Source organism: Oryctolagus cuniculus, chromosome 6 (assembly GCF_051225735.1).
Source record: "Oryctolagus cuniculus isolate XC-2025 breed Fujian yellow rabbit chromosome 6, ASM5122573v1, whole genome shotgun sequence".
NCBI classification, from domain to species: Eukaryota; Metazoa; Chordata; class Mammalia; order Lagomorpha; family Leporidae; genus Oryctolagus; species Oryctolagus cuniculus.
This window is the reverse complement of record NC_142872.1, coordinates 67,820,746-67,847,342: the sequence shown is the minus strand read 5'-3', so window position 1 is coordinate 67,847,342 and position 26,597 is coordinate 67,820,746. Positions and strand designations below refer to the sequence as shown.

General features: G+C 41.5%; 1 protein-coding gene across 5 annotated transcripts in view; it reads left to right on the top strand.

Annotated features, from left to right (window-relative positions):
* Nucleotides 1-26,597, top strand: part of CNOT6 (CCR4-NOT transcription complex subunit 6) — a 56,124-nt gene that overhangs the window by 24,964 nt on the left and 4,563 nt on the right. For 2 of the 5 annotated variants that reach the window (XM_070076500.2, XM_051833808.3), the window contains exons 3-11: nucleotides 8,734-8,920; nucleotides 11,470-11,555; nucleotides 14,863-14,967; nucleotides 15,050-15,118; nucleotides 16,555-16,712; nucleotides 17,726-17,880; nucleotides 20,256-20,410; nucleotides 21,609-21,839; nucleotides 25,559-25,761. In XM_070076500.2, coding sequence (XP_069932601.1) covers nucleotides 8,734-8,920; nucleotides 11,470-11,555; nucleotides 14,863-14,967; nucleotides 15,050-15,118; nucleotides 16,555-16,712; nucleotides 17,726-17,880; nucleotides 20,256-20,410; nucleotides 21,609-21,839; nucleotides 25,559-25,761 — 1,349 coding nt within the window. Of the gene's footprint in view, nucleotides 1-6,135; nucleotides 6,406-8,733; nucleotides 8,921-11,469; nucleotides 11,556-14,862; nucleotides 14,968-15,049; nucleotides 15,119-16,554; nucleotides 16,713-17,725; nucleotides 17,881-20,255; nucleotides 20,411-21,608; nucleotides 21,840-25,558; nucleotides 25,762-26,597 lie in introns of all 5 variants that reach the window. The other 3 variants (XM_051833811.3, XM_051833810.3, XR_016236470.1) reach the window with 3 other exon arrangements.

The following is a 26,597-nucleotide window of genomic DNA, read 5'->3' as shown; positions in this document are numbered from 1 at the left end:
CTGAGTTTTGCCTTCTGGGATAGTGTAGAAGAAATTTTCTCTTCTTCTACCTATTGATTTTCTTAAATTTAATGTTGTAAGCACATGCTAATGTGGAAAACATTACCTGGCATTGCCTTAGGCGTACGCAAGATACATAGCGGAAAAAACTATAGCGGCTGGTGCTGTGGCTTAACGGGTAAAGCTGCCGCCTGCATTGCTGGCATCCCACATGGGTGCCAGTTCGAGTCTCGGCTGTTCTACTTCCAATCCAGCTCTCTGTTGCTACACATGGGAAAGCAATAGAAGATGGCCCAAGTCTTTGGGCCCCTGCACCTGATAAAAACCCAGAAGAAGCTCTTGGCTGCTGGCTTTAGATCAGCTCAGCTACGGCCATTTGGGGAGTGAACCAGCAGATGGAAGACCTGTCTCTCTCTCTTTCTGTAACTCTTTCAAATAAATAAAAATCTTAAAAAAAAAAAAGATGGGAGGAAGGGAGTGCAGAAGTGTGAGACAAATTAGAAGCAACATGCCTAGGTAAAAAGAGACTAAACAGGAAACAAAGAGGATGTCATGGTAACAGTATAATTCAGGATTTCTGGTTAAACTGTTGAACATACTTCCGTTTTGTCCTCTGCAGCCATAGTAGAAGTTGGTACCATGTGAATCTCTTCTGTTTTCCCACTTCTGATAACGTCGAGTGCAGGAATTAGTTAAACCAAGTTTAGTTCAGTAAAGTAGATGTAGTAATGGAGAGTTTTCCCCTTTCTGTCTAATTGATCTTTTTGTGTCAGGGGAGCCCAAAAGAGAAACAGTCTTGCATTGAGTAGTTATCTCTCAAAGGAAGGGCAATTACTGTCCCCACTTTTACTTTTTTAATTCATGTGGAATTAGTATATTGTATTTTTTCCTCCATTTTCAGCCTGTACCAGCAGTTGTATTATAAGTCCCTTGTTTGGAGTAGGGGAGACAGCTTTAACATTTTTAACATTTAGTCATGTCTTTATCAACTGTCTTCATGGAGGATAAATTATTGGTTTAAACAGGTTGATAGAAAGTTACTCACTTTATTCTCATAGCCCTAATACCTAAGCTAATATGTGTACAAATTATGTAGGTTGAGTTATTCATGCTAAGATAGTTACTTCATGTGGATAATTTAGCGCTGGTTGCTTTAGATCCTGTGATAAAGTTCTAGGGATCCTGGGTCATTGAATTCAAACCTGTGGTTTGCTCTTGTGCTGTTCTGGTTCCAGGGAGATGGGTATTGACTTCTTTGTGCCACTTGGAGGTAAACAGATAAGCTGGATGACTCACCATTGTTTGCTTTTAAAAGAAAGAGTTTTTAAAGATCATTATTAAAATAAAATGGACAGAAAACCCCCATGTCATTGATGTATTAATTATTAAAATATCAGGAACCACAAAATCACCACCCAGGTTAAGCAATAGAATTTTTCAACTTTTCCATGTGCCACATCCAGTCACAACCATTTAACACCAAATTATGTATACCTAAACCATAGAGGTAGACATACAGGTATATGTAAGAAGTATTCCATTTTTAGTTCTTTGACCCTTCTTAGTGTGTCTTAATTTGTCAGTTCCCTCTCCATCCTTTTTTTTTTTTTGGCCTTGCAGCTTCTCTAATGAAGACCAGGCAGTTTGACCTGTTTTTAATTTGATTTTCAATAAGCTTTTTTAAGTATTAGTCCATTTTCAGTTACTATAATGAAATATATGAGGCTGGTAATTTATAAAGAAAAGAGGTTTATTTTGATTTTTGGCTCTGGCCCAAGGTCAAGCTAGGGCCTGCATCTGGTGATGTTTGCTGACCAGAGTCCAAGAGTGGCACAGAACATCACACAGCAAGGAACAGGAGTTCATGTGTGTCTGTATCCACTTCTCCCTGTCCCCTTTTTTATTTAAAGATTTATTTATTTATTTGAAATGCAGAGTTATGCGGAGAGTGAGAGAGGGTGGGAGATTGAGGATCTGTTCACTGGTTCACTCCCCAGATGGTTGCAATGGCTGGAGCTGGGCCAATCCTAAACCAGGAGCCAGGGGCCTCCTCGAGGTCTCCCACATGGGTGCAGGGGTCCAAGTTCTTGGGCCATCTTTTACTGCTTTCCCAGGCCATTAGCAGGGAGCTAGATTGGAAGTGGAGCAGCCGGGACTTGAATCAGAGCCCATATGGTATGCCAGCACTGCTTACCTTCTGTGCTACACCACAGTACCAGTCCCTCTCCCTCTTCTTCTAAAGCCACCAGTGTTTAATCCTAGGGCGCTACCCTGATGACCTTATTTAACCCTAGTCTCTTCCCAGAGACTTCACTTCTAAACTGCTTAGCTGGATTAAGTTTCCACTTTGTTAATTCCTCAAAATGGGGATTAAATTTCAGCAGGTGAAGCCTAGGGGTAAAATCCAACCACAGCAGGCCATTTCGGGCTTTTTCTTCCTGAGGCACTAAGGTCTGTATGCCTTCCTTTGTCTTGCTGTTCATTGTCATTGTTAATTCTTTGAAATTTCCAAATAGTGATACTCTAGTTTTGTCATTGCTTTTTCATTAGCTAATGTATGTTTATGTTTTGATTTACTTAGCATTTCCAAAGTTCTTCATTGCTATGCGAGTGTAAGTTTCTGTGTTAGCTACTGCCTTTTCCATCGGAATGACTTGAAATGGAGGCATATGTTAACTCTTTTGTTTGTTTCTAAGAAGTCCACTGTCATTCTGGTTAATATATTTGTCCTTTTTCTGTGGCTACCTTTAAATTCTCTATCATTGCTTTTCAGCAGTATGATTTTGATGTGACTTCTAGTTTTGTTTTTTCACTTCTGTTGTGGTCAGGTTTTGTTAAGCTTCTTGGGTCTGTGGGTTTATAGTTAAGGCCTCTTTTTTCAGAGTTTGTTTTTCTTCATCTGGTCCTTTGAAAAGTATAATTACTTGTATTTAAGACTACTTGAAGTTGTCTTGTAGCTTAATGATGCCATGTTTAACTTACTATGGTTTTTTATTTTTTTTTATCATTGTGGACAGGTTTTAATACTGTGTCTTAAAGTTTACTAATACTTTTCTTGCAGTATCTAATGTGTTGTTAATCCCCTCTAGTAGTAATAGTGTGTGTTTTCATCACTGGGAGTTAAATATGGGTATTTTTTTTAAAAAGATTTATTTATTTATTTATTTGAAAGGCTGAGTTAAAGAGGCAGAGAGAGAGAGGCCTTCCATTTGCTGGTTTATTCTCCAGATGGCCTCAATGGCCAGAGCTGAGCTGATCTGAAGCCAAGAGCCTGGACCTTTCCCCAGCTCTCCCACGTGGATGCAGTGACCCAAGCGCTTGGGCCATCTTCTGTTGCTTTCTCAGGCCATAGCACAGAGCTAGACTGGAAGTGGAGCAGCCAGGACTCGAACCAGCGCCCATATGGTATGCTGGCACTACAGGTGGTGATTTTATCCACTGTGCCACAGCACTGGTCCCACATATGGGTACTTTTTAAAAACATTTTCCTTTTTTCTTTGGCATAAATAATATGGCTGTAATTTTAATGTCATTAATTTTGTTATCTTTTTTATTTCTAGATTTGTTTTAATTCATTTCTCTGTGTGGCTGACAATTTCTGATCGGACACAGTACTTTGTGAAACTTAAACCTTTTTGGTTATTTTTTTTTAAAGATGTATTTATTTGAAAGAGTTAAAGAGAAAGAGTGAGATACAGAGAGCTCTTCCACCTATTAGTTCCTTCCCCAGATGGCTGTAATGGCTGGGGCTGGGCCAGGCTGAAGCCAGGAGCTTTTTTCTGTCTTTCATGTGGGTGGCAGGGCCCCAAGCACTTGGTCCATCTTCTACTGCTTTTCTCAGGCCATTAACTGGGAGCTGGATTGGAAATGGAGCAGCCAGGACATGAACCAGCGCCCATATAGGAGGCCAGTATTACAAGTGGCTGTTTACCTGCTGTGTTACAATGACATAAGATACTTTTGTGTTCCTGGTAATTCTAATTACTTGGAAACAGTTTGACTCTCTTGGAGTTTACTTTAAATAGTCCTCCCTGAATCCTACCTGACTTTTGGACACAAACTGTTCCTGACCCTTGTGATCCCCAAAGATTGTTCCCTCTGCTGTTTTTGGTTTGTCTCTACTCCCCTATCCTGGCCTTAAGTTACTCCTCACATGTGTTTGCTAATTGATACTCAGATCACCAGAGCTTTCTACCAGTGTTCTCTCCTGTTAGCACTCTGTGAACTGTGGGCACCTTGGCATCTGTCAGTTTTATCTCAGCTTAGGTCAGCCATCCACCCTGCCTGGGTCCTGTCCATCTGCACTGCCATCAAGAAACTGGCAGGACAGTTCTCACTGTTTATTTCCCATCTGTTACTGTGCTGCCTGGTGTCCAGTGTCCAGTTCATATATTTTGTCTGGATTTTTAGTTGTTTTGGGTGGGAGGGAAAATCTAGTCCCTATTACTATCTCTTGGCTGTGTAAGTCTATCAGTTTTTTTTGGACAAGCAAAGTGGATAGTGAGAGAGAGAGACAGAGAGAAAGGTCTTCCTTTTTGCCGTTGGTTCACCCTCCAATGGCCACCACGGCTGGCACGCTGCAGCCGGCGTACCGTGCTGATCCGAAGGCAGGAGCCAGGTGCTTCTCCTGGTCTCCCATAGGGTGCAGGGCCCAAGGACTTGGGCCATCCTCCACTGTACTCCCGGGCCACAGCAGAGAGCTGGCCTGGAAGAGGGGCAACTGGGAAAGAATCTGGCGCCCCACCAGGACTAGAACCCAGTGTGCTGGCGCTGCAAGGTGGAGGATTAGCCTATTGAGCCGCGGCGCCGGCCTAAGTCTATCGTTTTTTTAAGACTGTATCTGGTGACTCTGGTGACTTCAATAACTATCTCTTGGGGATTTTTTTTTTTTTGAGTCCTTCAATTTGATCATTTATCTTGAATACCTGAAATTATATGTGAAATAATAGAATAATTTGGTGTTCTCTTCTTCAGGGATGAATTTGTGTTTTCCAGGCAGTTGTGGTAGGAGGTAGAGGGTTTTTATCTACTCAGGAATTCAATTTGAATCATTTTATTCAATTCAGAATACTTCCTAATTAAATTACTCTTTTGATTGCTTATGGCAGGTGTTTTATTTAATATCCAATGTTTAGGAATTCTCCTGATATCTTTTTTGATAACTTAATTCCAACATGCAGAAAACATTCTTTTTATTATAGTATCTTTGAATTGATTGAGGCTTTTTTTTACTTATGACCCAGTAATGTCATTTGTCTTGGTAAATATTCCTTATGCCCTTGAAAAGAAAGTGTATTCTGCTATTATTAGGTAGAGTGTTCTGTAACTATTATTTAGGTCAAGCTTGTTGGTGTGTTCAAATCATCTATATCTTCTCTGATTTTTTGTGTTGCTAATTTAGAAAAATGTTCTGAAATCTGTGTATTTGTTTTTTTTTTCCTCAGTTCTATTGTTTTTCCAAGTATTTTGATGCTTTATTAGTTGTATAAACATTTAGGATTGCATATCTTCTTGGTTTCACCTCATTTCTGGGAGTATCTTTGTTCTGAAATCTGTTTTAACATAGCCACTTCAGTTTTGTTTTGGTTGGTATCAGCAAAATTTATTTTTCTTTTAAGTTTATTTGAAAGAGTGACAAAGAGAAATCTTTGATCTACTGGTTCACTCTTCAAATGGCTGCAATGGCAGGGGCTGGGCCAGGCTGAAGTCAGAAGCCTAGAACTTACTTCTTCTGGATCCCTTGTATGAGTGGCAGGGCCCCAAGATGTGGGGCCATTGTCTTACTTTCAGGTTCATTAGCAGGGAGCTGGATTGGAAGCAGAGCAGACAGGACTCGAGTTACCACTTCTATATACGATACCTGCATCAGAGATGACAGTTTAAGCAACTGCAGCACGCTGCTGCCCCAGCCTAATCTATTTTTTTATGTTCTCATTTATTTTTATTTCTCAAATGAAGAACATTTCTTGTAGATAGCATATAGTTGAGTCTTGCTTTTTATTTAATTTTGTGGTGGTTGTTTTTGCTATCAGTGTCACAACTAACAGTTGCCTAATCTTTGAGGCCATGAAGACTTATGCGTATATTTTCTTCCAAGGGTTTTTGAGTTAATTTTTTTTTTTTTTAATTTTACAGGTAGAGTTCTGGACAGTGTGAGAGAGAGACAGAAAGGTCTTCCTTCTGTTGGTGCACTCCCCAAATGGCCGCTACAGCCAGCACTGCGCTGATACGAAGCCAGGAGCCAGATGCTTCTTCCTGGTCTCCCATGTGCAGGAGCCCAAACACTTGGGCCATCCTCCACTGCCCTCCCAGGCCACAGTAGAGAGCTGGACTGGAAGAGGAGCAACCGGGACTAGAACCTGGTGTCCATATGGGATGCTGGCGCACAGGCAGAGAATTAACCAAGTGAGCCACGGCGCCGGCCCCTTGAGTTAATTTTTGTAAATAGTGTGATTATGGCCCCAGCTTCATTCTTTGTATATAAATACTCAGTTGTCTCTTGTTTATCTTTCTGAATATATTTTTTCTGTCCCCTTTCTATCCCTGTTTTAAGAACTCCAAGTACGTACATATAGGCTGTTAAAGTTGTCCCAGACTTTACTGATCTACTTTTCTTTTTTTCAGTGTATTTTCTCTGTTTCATTTTATATAGTTTCTGTTGCTGTCTTCAAATTCACTTATCTTCCACAATGTCTAATCTGCTGTTAATCCCATCCAATCCTGTTTTTTCTTTTAGACACTGAATTCAATTTTAGAATAAAATTTGAGGGACCAGCGCTGTGGCATAGTGGGCTAATAAGTCTCCAGCTGCAGCGCCGGCATCCCATATGGGTACTGGTTCCTGTCCCAGGTGCTCCTCTTCTGATCCAGCTCTCTGCTGTGGCCTGGGAAAGCAGTGGAAGATAGCCCAAGTGTTTGGGCCCCTGCGTCCACATTGGAGACCTAGAAGAAGTTCATGGCCATGGCCCCTGGCTTTGGATTGGCCCAGCTCCAGCTGACAAGGCCACTTGGGGAGTGAACCAAACTTCTAGTTCTGTCTCTCCATCTCTTTCTGAGCTCTGCCTCTCAAATAAATAAATAAATCTTTTTAAAAAAATGAATACATAAATTTTTTTTTTTTTTTTTTTTTTTTTGACAGGCAGAGTGGACAGTGAGAGAGAGACAGAGAGAGAAAGGTCTTCCTTTGCCGTTGGTTCACCCTCCAATGGCCGCCGCTGCAGCCGGCGCACCGCGCTGATCCTGGCAGGAGCCAGGAGCCAGGTGCTTTTCCTGGTCTCCCATGGGGTGCAGGGCCCAAGCACCTGGGCCATCCTCCACTGCACTCCTTGGCCATAGCAGAGAGCTGGCCTGGAAGAGGGGCGACCGGGACAGAATCCGGCGCCCCAACCGGGACTAGAACCCGGTGTGCCGGCGCCGCAAGGTGGAGGATTAGCCTATTGAGCCACGGCGCCGGCTGAATACATAAATTTTTTAAAAGAAGTTGGGTTTGTGGGGCCAGCACCATGGTTCACTTGGTTAACCTTCCACCTGCAGCGCTGGCATGCCATATGGGCACTGGTTCTAGTCCCAGTTGCTCCTCTTCCAGTCCAGTTCTCTGCTGTGGCCTGGGAGGGCAGTGGAGGATGGCCCAGGTCCTTGGACCCCTGCACCCGGATGGGAGACCAGGAAGAAGCATCTGGCTCTTGGCTTCGGATTGGCGCAGCGCCGATATGAACCAGCGCCCATATGGAATGCTGGCACTGGCTGGTCCCTCACATAGTTCTTGATACAGTTATTATTTTGTACTGTGGTCTAAGAGCTCAACTGAGACTATCTTGTTTTCTATTTTTTTTTTTGTAAGGTAAAATTTTTGTTCTTTTTCAAGAACTTTCTTGTTTTAGCCTCTGAGATACTAGAGTTTATGTTTTTGCAAATCAGTTTTATGATGCCTAAATATTTTATCTGTCATCACTATTAAGCATTTATATTTCTGTCATATAACAAGTCATTTTAAAGGATAAAATCTTTCCCATTGTGCAGAATTTCAAAATGCAATTTAAGTATTGCTATTCAAGGATGCTTCAGAAAGTGAAATGAAACATTGTTTATTTGGGTATGAAAAAGTTTTGAGGGGCGGGTGCTGTAGTGTAGGGGATAAAGCCACCACCTGCAGTGCCGGCATTCCCATAAGGGTGCCAGTTTGTGTCCCGGCTGCTTCACTTCTGATCCAGCTCTCTGCTGTGGCCTGGGAAAGCAGTAGAAGATGGCCCAAGTTCTTGGCCCCTGCACCCATGTGGGAGAACAGGAAGAAGCTCCTGGCTCCTGGCTTTGGATTGGTGCAGCTCCAGCCGTTGCGGCCAGCTGGGGAGTGAATCAGTGGATGGAAGATTTCTCTCTCTGCCTTTCCTCCTCTCTCTAACTCTGACTTTCAAGTAAATGAATAAATCTTAAAAAAATTTTTTTTGAAACTCATGCACAGTTTTTCATAATAAATTTTTTCATAATACTTATTTTCCATGAACTTTTTGAAGAGCTGTAATATAACTTCAACATGTTAAAAGGTTTATAACTGAATCATACAGTAAGTTGTTTTAGAATAAATAACATTTCTTGTTAAACCATTCTCAGAGTTTTTAGATGAATTTTATGATTTGAGCTACTCATCAAAAAAACCCTAAATGTTACGTTAATAAACTGATCAGACCGTAGAGAACACTATTAAAATCCTTCCCCTGTTTTTTCCCTCTCTTTCAGGTAAAGTAAGAAGCTTAAGCTCATCATTGTGGACGCTAACTCACTTGACAGCTTTGCATCTGAGTGATAATTCCTTGTCCCGCATTCCTTCAGACATTGCCAAGCTTCACAATCTGGTATATCTGGACCTGTCTTCTAATAAAATCCGTAGTTTACCAGCAGAACTCGGAAACATGGTATCACTCAGGTATGCAGATTCCACTTAGTGCTGCTGTACTGTATACCTAAAACAAGACAGCATTCAGTTGGTTAGGAAGTAGACTATCCATTTAATAACATTGGAAGAAAAGTAAACATTAATATATTCTTTATGAAAAAATTTAAGGCAAATTAAATGTCTACTAGTAAATAATAAATTGAATAGGTCCATTGCTTGAAGCTTGTTTAAATTACTGTGTTTTGTGTCATGTATTTTATTCTTGAACTGAAAGTTTTGATCAGAGTGAGGGTAAACCATTGTAAGGCACTGTGTTATCCCAGAGACTCACCTGTTACAGACATTTGGGGCATCATCCATCCTTAACACAGGGTCCAGGAAACCAATGCCTATTGGTGAAACCATTTTGCCATCTCAGTACTGCTATACATCATAGTTGTAAAGTCTGAACTTGAAGGATCCTAGAATTAGTTCTTAAATTTGGAAGACTTTAATGTGGTATGTAGAATTTGTGGTCATACGGAATTCAGGTTAAAATCCTGACTGCTGTTTACAAGTTTCATGATCTCAAGCAAGCTTCAAAGCCTGACATTAGAGATGTTTTAGATAATGAATAAAAAACTGTTTGTACCCTGCCTGGTACCTATTATTTTTTAACAAATGATAATTGCTTTTTTTAAAATTTGCATCTGTTTTATAAGGTAGAGAAGATCTACCCAAATTAAATATAAAGCCAAATTCCAGCTACTATGTTAACCTTAACGTGATATTACCCTCCCTTGTCTTCGTGGTTTTTCTGTAGTATTCAATCATTAGCCACATAGTGAAAAAAAATAGGATCCCCATAAAAATTGTTTAGTTTCTGTAGCTTCCAGTGTTTTGGCATTTTTCTAGGCTTAACTATTCAGTATATACTATATTTTTAATTTGCTGAGATAGATTTACTTAAAGAACCTCCTTCCTAGGTAACACACTTCAAAGTAAATAGGAAGCAATACTCAGAACTAAATATTCTTTTTTATTTTTTAAAGGTTTATTTTGTTTATTTGAAAGAGTTAGAGAGGTAGAAAGAGAGAGAGGTCTTCCATTTGCTGGTTCACTTCCCAAGTGGCCTCAGTGGCTGGAGCTGAGCTGATCTGGAGCCAGGAGCTTCTTTCAGGTCTCTTATTTGAGTGCAGGGGCCCAAGGACTTGGACCATCCTACATTGCTTTCCCAGATGCATTGGTAGGGAGCAGGATCAGAAGTGGAGTAGCTGGGACTCAAACTGGCACCCATATGGGATGCTGACACTGCAGGCTGGGGCTTTAACCTGCTTTGCCACAGCTCCAGCCCAAAAACTAGATTTTCTTAGTGTGTGGCTCCATAGGTCTGGTCTGCTTAGTAGTAGTCAAAGTTCTTAAGCATTGATTAATAAAACTTAATGTAGGGAATTGCTAGTGTCAGGGCTGGGTTTCTGTTTGTTTGTTTTTTTTTTGTTTTTTTTTTTTTTTTTTTTTTTTTTTTGTTTTTTTTTTTTAAACACTGCTACTGAAAATTCCTTTTATATTTTTATTACAGTTATCTATACAAAATAAATAATTAAAATAATCAGAAGTTAAGATAGCTGACTTTTTTTTCTATTTTTTAAAATATTTTTCATTATTTTTAAATTTTTCTATCACAACACATGTTACCTCTGTAATTTAAAAACACTGGTGTCGGGCATTTGGCCCAGCACTTAAGGTGCTGGTTAAGATGGCCATGCTGGGGCTGGCGCTATGGTACAGTGAGCTAAGCCTCCACTTGTGACACTGGCATCCTATATGGGCTCCGGTTCATGTCCCAGCCACTCCTCTTCCAATCCAGTTCTCTGCGTACTGCCTAGGAAAGCAGCAGAAGATGGCCCAAGTCCTTGGGCCCCTGCACCTGCGTGGGGGGTCCAGAAGAAGCTCCTGGCTCCTGGCTCCTGGTTTCGGATCGGCTCAGCTCCGTCTGTTGTGGCCATGTGAGGAGTGAACCAGCAGATGGGAAATCTGCTGGTGAAATCAATATATTGGAGAAATAGTAACCATAGGCTTAATTATGCAGCTATCATAAACTCTTCTGTGTAGTTACAACCTGATGATTTTACTTGTCTTAACTACTCACGTGGTAGACTGTCTTGTCATCTCTGCTTTCCTAATGTGGGTAGTAGACCCCAGGTATACTAGACCAGTACTGTTCAGCAAGGCTTGAGGAATGGTGTAGTCTGTACCACGTGTGTATGCCAATCTGCAGTGAGACATGTGCAGTAACTGAGAGTTGATTTGATATGTCTGTTCACTCTTAATAATTTATGAAAATGGGGGCTTGTATTTTGTCTTTTTTTCCCACCCTTGTTTCATTTTTAAAGAATCCACTTTTTCTTGTAGTTAGCCTAAGTATTCATCTGTGGCAGTTTGGTTTTTTTAAAACCACTTATAGTTCGAGAAGCACTGTACGAGATATTGGAATACAAGATTTTGTCATTTGTAGGTGCTTATATCCCTAGAAATTATATTGTTCATTTTAGTTAAAGGTTAATATATCTTTTGACATCCTGGAATTTTTACATTAACAGGGAACTCCATTTAAATAACAACCTGTTACGAGTTCTACCTTTTGAGCTGGGAAAACTGTTTCAGTTGCAGACTTTAGGCCTGAAAGGTATGGCTTCCATGTTTGTGCTTCTTACTATGTATGTCTTTAAAGAATCTAGAAACTCCTTTTCTTGGGGGATTGTTTTTCCTGTAGGCTCACTTTTAACCAGATTTTTTAATCAGTTTCTTAGATGTAGTCCATTGGTTTTCCTTCTTATCTGTAGACTGTATACTACTCTTTGTATTCTTTTGCTCCTAGACCAACCTTGCTTATTTAGCTTCTGTTTTCATCAACTCTGTTCTGATGATACATTTTTGAGGCCTTACTTTATTTTGTCATATTAAAAACAGCTTTTTTCTTGAAAAACAGTACAGTACAGTACTGTAGAAACAAGAAATAGAAATTTTTGGTTCCTTTGGACCTGTTGATGAAGAACATTGAACATAATATTTTAAAACTTGATTTATGAGGGCTTGATTAATGTGTTAGAAATTAGGAGCATGATTAATCCAATAAAAATATTAGGAAATATATGAATATATTTTTAAAAATTTATTTATTTGAAAGGCAGAGTTATAGAGAGGGGGATAGACAGATTTTCCATCTGCTGCTTCACTCCTCAGATGGCCTCAACAGCTGAAGCTGGGCTAGTCTGAAGCCAGGAACCAGGAGCTTTCTCTGGGTCTCCCATGTGGGTACAGGAGCACAAGGACTTGGACTATCCTCTGCTGCTTCTCCAAACACATTAGCAGAGAGGTGGATCAGAAGTGGAGCGGCCCAAATCTGAACTGGTGCCTTTATGGAATGCTAGCATTGCTCGTGATCACTTTACCCGTACACTACAACACCAGTCCTAGGAAAATGATCCAAGATCAGAAGTAAATTTTTTTTTAAAAGAGTGACAGAAAGAAGGAGAGATAGTAAGATCTTCTGTTGAGTGGTTCACTCCCCCAAATGACCCCAAAGAGCCAGGGTTGGGTTAGGCCAAAGGCAGAAACTCACTTCTGACCCAGCTCTCTGTTTGTGGCCTGGGAAAGCAGTGGAAGATGACCCAAGTGTTTGGACCCCTGCACCTGTGTGGGAGAGCAGCTCCTGGCTCCTGGCTTCAGATTGGCACAGCTCCAGTCATTGCAGCCATCTGGGGAGTGAACCAACAGATGAAGGACCGCTGTCTCTCGCTCTCACTCTCACTTTCTCTTTCTCTGCCTCTGTCTCTAACTCTGCCTTTCAAATAAATCTTTTTTAAAAAAGGGAATTTCAGAGAGCAAACAGATGTAGGAAGAAATGCACCACTGAGCTTGGATGCACTTACGAGAAGGGGCATAAAGCTGTTTGGGAATGGTTTTCAGTGTATAAAGACCTTAGAGAGCAGAAGCACAGGATCATAAGGAGTCATCTCTAATGCCTTTGGCACTGGGAAGTAGGGACAGCAGCATCTGTGGAGGTTTCTTCAGATTGTGCTGCTTAACTAGCTGACAAGCTTTCATTTGACTCCATTTTCTCGAGATGGGCTTTAACAAAGGGTCCTGGTGACTTCCGTGTTACGAGTGAGCCTGTCTCACAGGATCGTGACTAACAAGTGTAAGGGCTATGTCGGACTAAAGAACTGTGCTTGTGTGATGCTCTTGGAACTTGTCTGCAAAAACATACTTGGCATTTAGAGCAGCACAGTTTTTCCTTTCTAATTCTTAGAGTCTAGAATCTTGAAACTGAAAGAGTATGTAAAAGTCAAACCAACTTTGCTGATTTTCCCATCCGTGTAATGCAGCTTGGAAGAATGTTTAGCTACTTCATTGGATGGGGCATTTTACCCTCCGTAGCTCTTAAGATTCACCTTCCTTTTCTGTCCTGAGTTGCTATCCCTTGTCCTCATTCTGCCTTTCAGTCTAGTCTTTCATAAGAGAATAGGAAAAAGCTGCTTTTTTCCCCTGGGCTGTACTTGTTACTATATACCATACTCTGATTTTTATTCATTGTATGATTACAGTCTTCTACCACTTTATCTGTCTTCCTTAATCTGTAAAATTTATTTGGTATTCCTTTTTTTTTTTTTTTTTTTTTAAGATTATTCATTTGAAAGGCACAGTTATGGTGGGGGTGGGGGGGAGAGATATTGATTGATTTTCCGTTCGTTGGTTCACTCCCCAAGTGGCTGCAGCTGCCAGAGCTGGGCTGATATGAAGTCAGGAGCCAAGAGCTTATTCCTGATCTCCCATGTAGGTAGCAGGAGCCCCAGCTCTTGGGCCATCTTCTGTTGCTTTCCCAGGTGCATTAGCAAGGAGCTGAGTTGAAAGTGAATTGGCTGGGACTCAAACTGGCACCCATAGGGATGCCAGCTCCGCTGGTGGTGGCTTTACTCACTTTACCACAGTACTGGCCCCATTTGATGTTTCTTGAAATGGAGCTGTAACATCCCCAATCACATGCACAGCACTTGTGTAGGGATTTTTCTGTTTGAACACTGCTGCACACGGGGGATCATCCTGAGAATCCTCTCGTCCATACATATAAATAACCGAGTTTGCTTTTATTTTTGGCACTTACAAAAGAGTTATTGAAGTGACAGATGTTTTGTGACTCTGGGATTTTTTTCCCCCTTCCTTAATACATTAATTTCTAAACCAAGCCTGCCCTATCTTGTTATTTTATTCAGAAAGGATTTTAAAAAACTTAAGGGCCAGACTACAACTGTAGTATTTGTAGCATTCTTGAATTTTGATTCTCTGATTCATTATACTTTCTGTTTTTATAATCTCTCTTGCCACCCCTTGACCCAGTCTAGTTTCACTTGCTTTTTTTTTTTTTTTTTTTTTTTCTTTTGAGAGGGAGGGAAAGAGGGAGAGAGATCCTCTGTCTGTGGGTTCACTCCCTAGATGGCTGCTATGGCCTGAGCTAGGCCAAAGCCAGGAACTAGTGGCCTCTTCCCAGTCTCCCTCACAGTGGCAGGGACCCAAACACTTGGGCCATCTTCTGCTTCTCTCCAGCCATCATCAGGGAGCTGTATTAAGAAATGGAGCAGCCGGGACACAAACTAGCACCACATGGGATGTCGGCGTTGCAGGCGGCAGCCTTAGCCGCCATGCTACAATGCTGGCCTCTTCACTTGCTTTTGATCATTATAAATATCTGTGCTGTTGAAACTGTTGGTGAGGCTCATGGCCACCACTACCAGGGCACTTCTAGATGATAGCTCTCTATTAATAGTTTTTAGGTACTTCTGTGGAACATGGCACAAATCATTTTACTCATCATGTCAAAAAAACAAAAATTTCTGTAATGTTATAGATGATCTGATAATTGTACATTTTTCAGTTTTGAAATATTTTAGTACTTTGTCTTGGTTTTCATTTTGCCTATTTAAAAATATTTTCAGGAAATCCACTTACACAGGCTATCTTGAACCTCTATCAAGAACCTGATGGAACAAGAAGGTTACTGAACTATTTGCTTGATAATTTGTCAGGTACTGCAAAAAGAAGTAAGTGGTCATTTATTTAAGCCTTTTTATTAGGAAGACGTGTAAGAATATTGTTTTAATTCTATGTTTTCTGTTCAACTAGTTTCAGCAGAACATCCACCTCCACGATCTTGGATTATGTTACAAGAACCAGACAGAACAAGGCCAACTGGTTGGTAGCTTAATTTTATTTTAAAGATTATTTCTTTATTTATTTGAGATGCAGAATTTACAGACAGATGGAGAGACAGAAAGGTCTTCCATTCTCTGGTTCACTCCAAATGGTCGCAAAAGCTGGAGCTGGGCAGATTAGGAGCCAAGAGCTTCTTCCAGGTCTTCCACGTGGGTGCAGGGGCCCAAATAATTTGGCCATCTTCCACTGCTTTCCCAGGCTGTTAACAGGGAGCTGTATCAGAAGTGGAGCAGGCAGGACTTAAACCAGCACCCACCTAGGATGCCAGCACTGCAGGTAGAGGCTTAGTCTGCTATGCCACAGCACTGGCCCCTTGGCTGTATTTTTAAATTTATTTAATTAATATTCTTGGCAAAATTTAAATTATAGGCAACATTAAAATAGAATGCTTGAGGCCGGTGTTGTGGCTCAATAGGCTAATCTTTTGCCTGTGGTGCCAGCACACTGGGTTCTAGTCCCAGTTGGGGCGCTGGATTCTGTCCTGGTCGTTCTTCTTCTGTCCAGCTCTCTGCTGTGGCCTGGGAGTAGTGGAGGATGGCCCATGTCCTTGGGCCCTACACCCGCATGGGAGACCAGGAGAAGCTCCTGGCTTCGGATCAGCTGGTGCGCCGGCTGCAGCGGCCATTGAAGGGTGAACCAACGGAAAAGGAAGACCTTTCTGCTCTCTCACTGTCTACTCTGCCTGTTGAAAAGAAAAAAAAAAAAAGAATGCTTGAGATTGATTTGGTCTAGGAGATAATAATACTTTATTCTAGATCATCTGTGCTCTAAATATAGTTATGGGAAGTATTTTATAAAGCAGTACTTTTCAAAGGGAGGTAATTTTGTCCCCCAAGGGACTTCTGGCAATATCAGGTGACAGTTTTGGTGGTCGCAGCTGGAGGAATCCATTGGCATCTGATGGGTAAAGGCCAGGGAGGCTACCCAACATCCTCTAGTGCACAGCACAGTTTCCCCACACCAAAGGCTTCACCCACTCAGAACATAAGTAGTCCTGTTGAAGCCCTGCAGTCTATAAAGTATTGGTCTGTGATAATTCTCCTTTTTTGTATGAGTTAACATCACATAGTTGCTTTAAGGAAGAAAACTAGACATGCCTATTAAGGAAGCTTAATAATGTGTCAAGTTTCCACAATGCCTGGAGGAGGGGGTATGGAAATTAGGAATGTTAGTCTTAGAGAGTAAAGGACCCAGCATCTTAGTCTTTTTAGCTTCCAAACATTCTGCACCTACCATTCTAATTTGTTCATCATCTCTCCTCCTTATGTTATCCCCCTTGTCTGGCATACGATAACTGTTCAGAGAACTTAAATTAAATAATAAAGTAAAACTTAATATTTACATGAAGGTTTTACTGAAATTACATTTTTGTTTTCTGTCACGTGTGTGAATAAGTAAAGTTATTTTTCCTACAGCCTTGTTTTCTGTCATGTGCTATAATGTTCTTTGTGATAAATATGCGACCCGGCAGTTATACGGCTATTGTCCATCATGGGCATTAAATTGGGACTACAGGAAAAAGGCCATTATTCAAGAAATCTTGAGCTGCAATGCTGATATCATAAGCCTTCAGGTAAGTCGTACAGAAGTTGTATAAATAAATAGCATAAATTCCTCAGCATTAATAAAGCAAGGTTCAGGTATACTGGTAGAAGTACATGGGCACATTTGAAGTCATAGCTTCAATGGTTCTTAAAATACTGCCTATTTTCTTCTTTTATTGAACTTTTTTTTTTTTTAAAGATTCTATTGATTTATATGAGAGGCAGAGTTACAGACAGAGAGAGGGAGACACAGAAAGGTCTTCCATCCACTGGTTTCATTCCCCCAAATAGCCGTAACAGCCAGAGCTGGAAGCCAGCAGCCTCCAGGTCTTCCATGTGGATACGAGGGCCAAAGTACTTGAGTCATCTTCTGCTGCTCTCCCAAGCCATTAGCAGAGAGCTGGATTAGAAGAGCAGCAGTCTCGACACAAACTAGCTGTACCTGCTTCGGTTTGTAGCCCAGCACTGCCAAAGCAAATAGGTTAAGCTGGGTTATAATCATTTGCTCTGACAGCTAAATACTCACCTTCTGTCTCACTCCAGTGTCCCTATACACTTTTTTAATTGAATGGCAAAGTCATTAAAATTGTGATATTGCCAAGGTATAATTTTGCCTTGTCATCAGAATAATTAGGGCATAGTGGTCAAAGGATCAGACCTAGCATGTGCTATCATTGGGTTTCCATTACTTCTTTCGTAAGGACATGTGAAATCCTGGGCAAGTCGCTTTCTCCTCATGGATCTGAAGTTGTGATCTGTGAAGCTCTGTTCAACTCTTGATTCTTAGTTCACATTGGTTTGACATTTATAGGCATATATGATTGTCCATTCCTTACTCCTGAACAGTAGGGAATTGACCCTGGCAACTAGTATCTGTAAAACGACAAGTAGATATTCAAGTTTCGTTGAAATGATATTACATTTTTTAGTTTACAGATCTGTCCTTTGGAGTTACTTCAGGCTCTCAAACTATTCATATAAAGTTAGTACCTAGAACTGATTTTTGTCTTGTGTAATAACTTTGCCATTTACCATTTTTCAGGAGGTTGAAACGGAACAGTATTACAGTTTCTTTCTGGTAGAACTGAAAGAACGTGGGTATAATGGATTCTTTAGTCCTAAGTCTCGAGCTAGGACAATGTCAGAACAAGAAAGAAAACATGTTGATGGTTGTGCAATATTCTTCAAGGTAGAAAAGTAAGTCATCTTAAAACTTTTTTTATAAAGATTTATTTATTTATTTCTGGGGTGGGGAACCTTTTTTCTGCCAAGGGCCATTTGGATATTTATAGTACCATTCATGGCCCATTAAAAAAATTTTTTTTTTTAATTAAAGACTGATTTATTTATTTGAAAGGCAGAGAGACAGAAGTCTTCCATCTGCTGGTTCACTTCCCAAATGGCCACAACGGCTGGAGGTGGACTTGATCTGAAGGCAGGGTCCAGGAGCTTCTTCCGGGTCTCCCAAGCAGGTGCAGGGACCCAAGGACTTGGGCCATTTTCCACTCTTTTCCCAGGCCACAGCAGAGAGCTGGATCCTAAGTGGACCAGCTGGTACTCAAGTCGGCGCCCATATGGGATGCGGGCACTGCAGGAGGTGGCTTTACCTGCTACACCACTGTGCAGGCCCCCTGGGCCATAAAAATATCAGCAATTAGCCTGCTATAGATTTACTGAATTTCAAGTCCCGCCTATGATTGCCTTGGGAGGGTCAGACCAAATGATTTTGTAGGCCAGACCGTTGATTTATTTGAAAGGCAGAGTGACAGAGAAGGCACTCCCCAAATGCCTGCAAAAGCTGGGACTAGACAAGGTGGAAGCCAGGAGTCTAGAACTCCATTCTGGTCTCCCTCATGAGCTGATCATTATCTGTTGCTTTTCCAGGCACATGAGCAGGAAGCTGGATCAGAAGAGAAGCTGGTGCTCAGCTTGGCACTCTGATATGGGGTCATGGCATTGCAAGCAGCAACTTAACCTGCTGTACCACAATGTCAGCCCCTTCATCTTGTTTTCTAAAAAGAAAAAAGTTCTCAAGGGTCATTATTTGATAAATAACAGAAATTTATTACTCAAGAAAACAATGCTATTGATTTAGGGGTGTATTTTTTGCCTTCTTAAAAAAGATTTATTTATTGGGGCCCTCATTGTGGCATAGTGGGTAAAGCTGCTGCCTACAATGGCAGCATCTCTTATGGGTGTATTAGTGTCCTTCCTGGCTGCTTCACTTCATCCAGCTCCCTGCCAATGGCCTGGGAAAAATAGCAAAAGATGGCCTGACTGAAGCTCCTGGGTTTGGTCTGGCCCAGTCCTGGCCATTGTGGCCAACTGGGGAGTGAACCAGGAGATGGAAGATCTCTCTGTATCTCCCTGTCTGCAACTGAAGTTTTCTAATAAATAAGTCTATTTTATTTTAAAGATTGACTTGTTTATATATTTGAAGAGTGGAGTGAGAGAGAGAGAGGGATCTTCCATCTGCTGGTTCACTTCCTAAATGGCTGCAGCAGCTGGGGCTGGGCTAAAGCCAGGAGCCAAGGAATCCCTACATTTCTCCCACCTGAGTAGCAGGAACTAAAGTAGTTGGACTATCATCCACTGCATCCCAGGTGCTTTAGCAGGACGCTGAATCAGAGTGGAGTAGCCCAGACTTAAACTGGTGATCTGATATTGGATGCAGGCTTCCAAAGTGGTAGTTTATACTGCCATACCACCACACTTGCCCTGAGTTTGTTTTTATGTATTAAAAATAACCTTGTTTTGCAGAGATGTTTAAAGTGCTGCTGTTTCTTCAGGTGTTTACTAGGATTTAACTCCAGTTGTTAATTGTAACTAACCATGTAGTTAACATTCCTCTAGGATGGTAGAGGGATTCCTAAACCCATATTTTGGGAAACAATTGTTTAAAAATTACAAAATGGGATATACCAGTATTGAAATCTAAAAAGAAGATGACTACATTATCTTATAAGATTTTAAAAAAGTTATAAAGATTTTTTTTTTTTTTTTTTTTTTTTTTTGGACAGGCAGAGTGGATAGTGTGAGAGAGAGACAGAGAGAAAGGTCTTCCTTTTCCCGTTGGTTCACCCTCCAATGGCCGCCGTGGCTGGCGCGCTGCGACCAGCACATTGCGCTGATCCGAAGCCAGGAGCCAGGTGCTTCTCCTGGTCTCCCGTGCGGGTGCAGGGCCCAAAGACTTGGGCCATCCTCCACTGCACTCCCGGGCCACAGCAGAGAGCTGGCCTGGAAGAGGGGAAACCGGGACAGAATCCGGTGCCCCGAACGGTACTAGAACCCGGTGTGCCGGTGCCGCAAGGTGGAGGATTAGCCTATTGAGCAGCGGCGCCGGCCAAAAAAGTTATAAAGATATTTCAAGGTGTTATTTGTGTTGGTCACAAACTGAGAAGAGCTTTAAATGGATGTGGGATACTTGATAATAGTTTGGAAGGTTTTCCAAAATTTGATTTAAGTGGTAATCTGTTAAGGGAGTTTGAGTAGCTACATTTCCCACATAGTTTTGGTAATCCCAATTTATGTTTGTGTGTGTGTGTGTGTGTGTGTGTTTGTTTTTGTTTTAGATTTACCTTGATTCAGAAACACACTGTTGAATTTAATCAGCTAGCAATGGCAAATTCAGAAGGGTCTGAAGCTATGCTGAACAGAGTCATGACAAAAGATAACATTGGAGTTGCAGTACTACTAGAACTTCGGAAGGAATTGATTGAAATGTCATGTGAGTGATCCTTTCACTTCCTGGAAAATTGACCTCCAAAATTTAGTAGTTTTGACTAGACATCTTCAAAATGAATAGAAAACAGAAGTTTTATTTATACATTAATGGTCTTCTATAACACCTGAAGAAACTCAGTGAGAATTCTTTTTAAAATCATACCTCTATTGCTCCGCATCAGAGCTTAAGATGAGGAAGCATTGCACAGAAAAGTATTATTTGCTTTCAAGAATTTTTTTTAATTTATTTTTTTATTTTTTATTTTTGACAGGCAGAGTGGACAGAGAGAGAGAGACAGAGAGAAAGGTCTTCCTTTTGATGTTGGTTCACCCTCCAACGGCCGCCGAGGCCGGCTGCAGCGCGCCGATCTGAAGCCAGGAGCCAGGCGCTTTTCCTGGTCTCCCATGTGGGTGCAGGGCCCAAGGACTTGGGCCATCCTCCACTGCACTCCCGGGCCACAGCAGAGAGCTGGCCTGGAAGAGGGGCAACCGGAACAGAATCCGGCGCCCCAACCGGGACTAGAACCCGGTGTGCCGGCACCGCAAGGCGGAGGATCAGTCCATTGAGCCACGGTGCCGGCTTTCAAGAATTTTTCACATAAAAGAAATACTGATGTAAATGCTGATTTAAATAACTGCTCAGGGATAAGAGCTCCATATACTTCCACAGTTCCTTGGTAACAAGGAGACTGTGTAAGCTGACTCCTCATCTATTCACTGTTTTAGTTTTGGTTACATGGACCACTTACCAGGTACTAAAAGTACAGTTAGAGTGACCATCATTTGATATCTGAAATGGTAGTCACTTGAGGAACAGTTTCACTGGGGATATTTAATTTAAAGATAAGAAAGATAAGAGCTTAATGGTTATTTGAAATACATTTAAGAAAGAGAGTTTAGATTTACTTTTGTGAAGCTTGATTTAGGACATCTGAGCTAAGGCCAAAAGTTTTAAGCAGACAGAACTGTTTAAAAAACGAGAATTGTTCCAAATAGAATGAGTCCTGTGCTGAAAGTGTCAAGCAAGGGTTTTGGAGTGTTTCTCAAGTTTATGGTGGGTCATATTCGTTTGTCAGTTGGGAAATTCTTAGGTACATTTGAGGGTCCTTTTGTGTTCTGAGACTGAGATATCAATTCCTCAGACTCTAAGAAAATATGGGCTGATGGGCAGGTTTTGTCTGTTTTCTTTTTATCTAATGTAGCTGGAAAGGCACATCTTGGAACAGAGAAGCAACTCATTCTTGTGGCGAATGCTCATATGCATTGGGATCCAGAGTACTCCGATGTGAAGTTGGTACAAACTATGATGTTCCTCTCTGAAGTGAAGAACATTATTGATAAAGCCTCTCGAAGCTTGAGATCTAATGTACTGGGAGAATTTGGAACTATTCCACTTGTGTTATGTGCAGACCTTAATTCTTTGCCAGACTCTGGTGAGAAAAGAATCTTACTTTATATGAATGCTTTTTTGACTTACAATGTTTTCATAATGCATTATTGCCGACAATTCCAAGTTCAGTCAAAATGAAAATTTAACTTTTAGTGGCAGCTGTGATTAGGTTTTTTTTATTTTTATTTTTTTATTTTTATTTTTTTTTATTTTTTGACAGGCAGAGTGGACAGTGAGAGAGAGAGACAGAGAGAAAGGTCTTCCTTTGCCGTTGGTTCACCCTCCAATGGCCGCCGCGGCCGGCGCGCTGCGGCCGGCGCACCGCGCTGATCCGATGGCAGGAGCCAGGAGCCAGGTGCTTTTCCTGGTCTCCCATGGGGTGCAGGGCCCAAGCACCTGGGCCATCCTCCACTGCACTCCCGGGCCACGGCAGAGGGCTGGCCTGGAAGAGGGGCAACCGGGACAGAATCCGGCGCCCCGACCGGGACTAGAACCCGGTGTGCCGGCGCCGCTAGGCGGAGGATTAGCCTAGTGAGCCGCGGCGCCGGCCCTGTGATTAGGTTTTAAAATGTTTGGTATGTGGGATGTAGAGACTGTCTTTGAAAATGGGATGGCATTATGGAGACTGAGGAGAAAGGATATTAATCACCATTGATAATTTGAAATAACTTGGTAAAGAACACAGAGTTGTATTTTGTAAATCATACATAATCCAGACTCTGAAAAAATTAAGACTATTTCTTTGTAATTTCAGCATGTGGAAATATAAGTTTGATGACTTGATTAGAATACACCTTAAGGGGAAATTGAGATTGTTTATTTATATAAATTGTCAGTCAAGTGATTTTAACCAAAAAAAGAGCAAGAATCTTTATAATCACAAAGTAGAATTAAAAAATAAAAAAGCCTGATTTTGGTACGGTTCCATAGATGGTACAGAGAATATATATCATAGTCCTTATAATATCAAATTATTCTTTTTTTATTTTAGTATGAAGTCCTTGCTTATATTCATTCACACAAGAATACTTTTGCTTGAACTTGCATGCATGCATAAATACATACATTCATGTTTGGAATAAATAGCATATAATTGGCATAGATAAAAGCCATTAAAAAGAAAAAACTACGTCAAAATTTGTTTTCAGGGAAAACACAAGTGTCTGAAATCTGACATTACATAATCTGTCACATCACATTGAAAGATTGGAGATTATTGCCACTGAAACAATTGAGGATTATCTCTTGTCTATTTCTCTACCTATGTATAGCTATAAAATACCTAAGGGACAAGACAATCTTTTTTTTTTTTTTTTTTTTTTTTGAAGATTTTATTTATTTATTTGAAAGAGCCATGCAGAGGGAAGAGAGGCAGAGAGAGAGAGGTCTTTCATCCACTGGCTCACTCCCCAATTGGCCGCAACGGCTGGAGCCATGCCGATCTGAAGCCAGGAGCTTCTTCCGGGTCTCCCATTCGGGTGCAAGGGCCCAAAGTCTTGGGCCATCTTGTACTGCTTTTCCAGGCCAAAGCAGAGAGCTGAATCGAAGAGGAGCAGCCAGATCTCGAACTGGTGCCCCTATGGGATGCCTGCGCTTCAGGCCAGGGTGTTAACCTACTGAGCCACATGCTGGCCCCATGGGACAAGACAGTCTGTATACACCTAAGTACACCTAAGACCCATTTGAAAATACAGTTTTTTGTTTGTTTGTTTGTTTTTTTGGACAGGCAGACTGAGAGAGACAGAGAGAAAGGTCTTCCATTTCTGTTGGTGCACCCCCAAATGGCTGCTGCAGCTAGCGCGCTGCGGCTACCGCGCTGCGCCAATCCGAAACCAGGAGCCAGGTGCTTCCTCCTGGTCTCCCATGTGGATGCAGGGCCCAAGCACTTGGGCCATCCTCCACTGCACTCCCGGGCCACAGCAGAGAGCTGGACTGGAAGAGGAACAATGGGGACAGAATCCGGCGCCCCAACTGGGACTAGAACCCGGTGTGCCGGCGCCGCAGGCAGAGGATTAGGCAAATGAGCTGCAGCGCCGGCCAGAAAATACAGTGTTTTGATAGCAACCATGAGAAATATATTTGATTTTTGCTAACTAATTATTAAAATTAAAATATTTTCATATGGGGCAGACATTTGGCCTGGTGGTAAAATGAGGCTTAGAACTCAATAAATAAAGACCCACATCCCATGTTGGAGTGCCTGTTTCATCCATGCACTAGCTTCCTGTTAGTATTTACCCTAGGAGATAGCAGATGATGCTCAGGCTTTTGGGTCCATGCTACCCCATGGGAAGCCTGGATGGCTCCTGGTCCAGCCCCAGCTGTTGGCGGTCTGTGAACATTTGGGAAAGTGAACCAGTAGATAGAAGATACCTCTCTTTCTCACTCTTCCGCTCAAAATACAATGAAAATTTAAACCGGTAAAGCTGCCGCCTGCTGCACCAGCATCCCATATGGGCACTGGTTCAAGTCCCAGCTGTTGCTCTTCTGATCCAACTCCCTGCTAATGAGCCTGGGAAAGCAGTAGAAGATGGTCCAGTGGCTTGGGCCTCTGCACCCATGTATGTGGAAGACCCAGAAGAAGCTCCTGGCTTTGGACTGGCCTTGCTCTGGCTATTGCAGCCATTTGGGGAATGAATCAGTGGATGATGTGTCTCTCCCTCCCTCTCTGTAACTCTGCCTTTCAAGTAAATAAATAAATAAATTTTTAAGCCTATTTTATGCACATAATATCAGGCCCTGTTTTTTATTTTTTAAACCTTTTATTTGAAAGGCAAAGAAATGGAGACACACAGAGGTATTTCATTGGCTGGTTTACCCTTAAATGTCAGTAACAGCTAGGGCTGGGCCAGGCTGAAGCCAAGAACCTGGAACTCATTCTATGATTCCCATGTGGGTTTAAGAGACACAAGTACTTCAGCCATTCCTGCTGCCTTCCAGAGTGCAGATTAGCAGGAAGCTGGAATTGGAAGTGGAACCAGAACTCAAACCCAGGCACTCTTAAATGGGTGCAGGCATCTCAAGTGGTGGCTGAATTGCTGAGCCAAATGCCCATCCCTAACTGCATTCTCTTCCAGAGTTCTAGTGTTGAGCCATATACCAAGTAAATAATTTAGTATAAATAGACACCTGTGTACTAAGACGACAATTGTGGTGATAACTTTTAATTCGTTTAAAGTGAAAACAACCTGAATTTTCAAAAATAAGGAACTAGTTTAGCAGGCACTGTACCTTATTATGTAGCCATTAAAGAAAAATAATAGGAAAGTGTACCTGCTCATGTGATACAGTTTTAAATGAAAAAAAAAAAAATATATATATAAAATATTCAGTGTACTAAAACAAGTTTAGACAGAGTCTGGCAAAGTTTTTAAAAGAAAACTTGTAGGGGCCAGCCCTGTGGTATGGTAGGTTAAGGGCACCGCTGTCCCACATGGGCGCTGGTTCGTGTCCAGCTGCTCCTCTTCTGATATAGAGATGGCCCAAGTGCTTGTGCCCCTGCACCCACATGGGAGACCCAGAAGAAGCTCCTGGCTCCTGGCTTCGGCCTGGCCTAGCTCCAGCCATTGTGGCCGTATGGATATAAGACCTCTTTCTCTGTCTTTCCCTCTGTCTGTAACACTGCCTCTCAATAAATCTAAAGAAAAAGAGAAACATTATAGAAAGTGGGAATATTTATACTATTGCATGATCTTTTAAATTGCATCTTGTGCCCTGTATATTGTACTTGATAATGAAAAAGTATATTTCTTTTTATTTTAGGTGTTGTAGAATATTTGAGCACTGGTGGAGTAGAAACAAATCATAAAGACTTTAAGGAACTGAGATACAATGAAAGTCTTACAAACTTCAGCTGTAATGGGAAGAATGGAACAACCAACGGAAGGATCACTCACGGTTTCAAGTTAAAGAGTGCCTATGAGAGTGGCCTGATGCCTTACACGAATTACACATTTGATTTCAAGGTGTGTCCTGAGATTGGCAAGCTTATAAAACCTCAGCTAACCAGCAAGCCCTCTAACTTCTGGATGTCTTTAAAATGGGGGTATGGGAGTGGGCATTTAGCTTAGCAGTTACGATGATGTGTCGCACATAAGAGCAACTGGGTTCTAGTCCAAGCTCCTAACTTTGATCCTGCTAATGCAAACCCTTGAAAGCAGTGGTGATGGCGCAGGTAGTTGATTTCTTGCTACTCATGTGGGATACCTGGATTGAATTCCTTGCTTTGGCACTGGCTAGTATAAGCATTTGGGAAGTGAACCAATAAAATAGGAGTAAACAGGGGGCTCTGTCTCTGCTTCTCAAAAAATAAAACAGTGGATATATGTTCAGACTGGAATTAAACAATCTTAAATTTGTCGACAGCAATATTCTTCTGTTAGTCTTCTGTAGAATACCTTACTAGCAGTTGGATATGCTGTACAGTGTTATCTAATTTAGTATCATTTGGGGTGAGGTGTTGCTTCTATTATATTTTAATTTAACCAAAACTGTACTCCTTTGAAAGATAGCATATGGTTTCTTTAGCTATTCAGAGATTTTTATTGTTTTAATATTTAATTTACTTCAAAAGGAGAGGGAAAGAGACATACAAGAGAGAGAAGACCCTTGGTTTACTTTCCAAATGCCTGTAACAGTGGGGCTGGGCTCTCCTCTCCCTCTCTGTCCCCCTTTCCCTCTCTCTCTTTTAGCTCTGTCTTTCAAATATATAAATCTTAAAAAAAATTCAGATGGGAAGAAGAATGCTTTGTTTTGTTGCATTTGACCTTTGAAGGGATCATTCCATTTGTATAGTACTAGT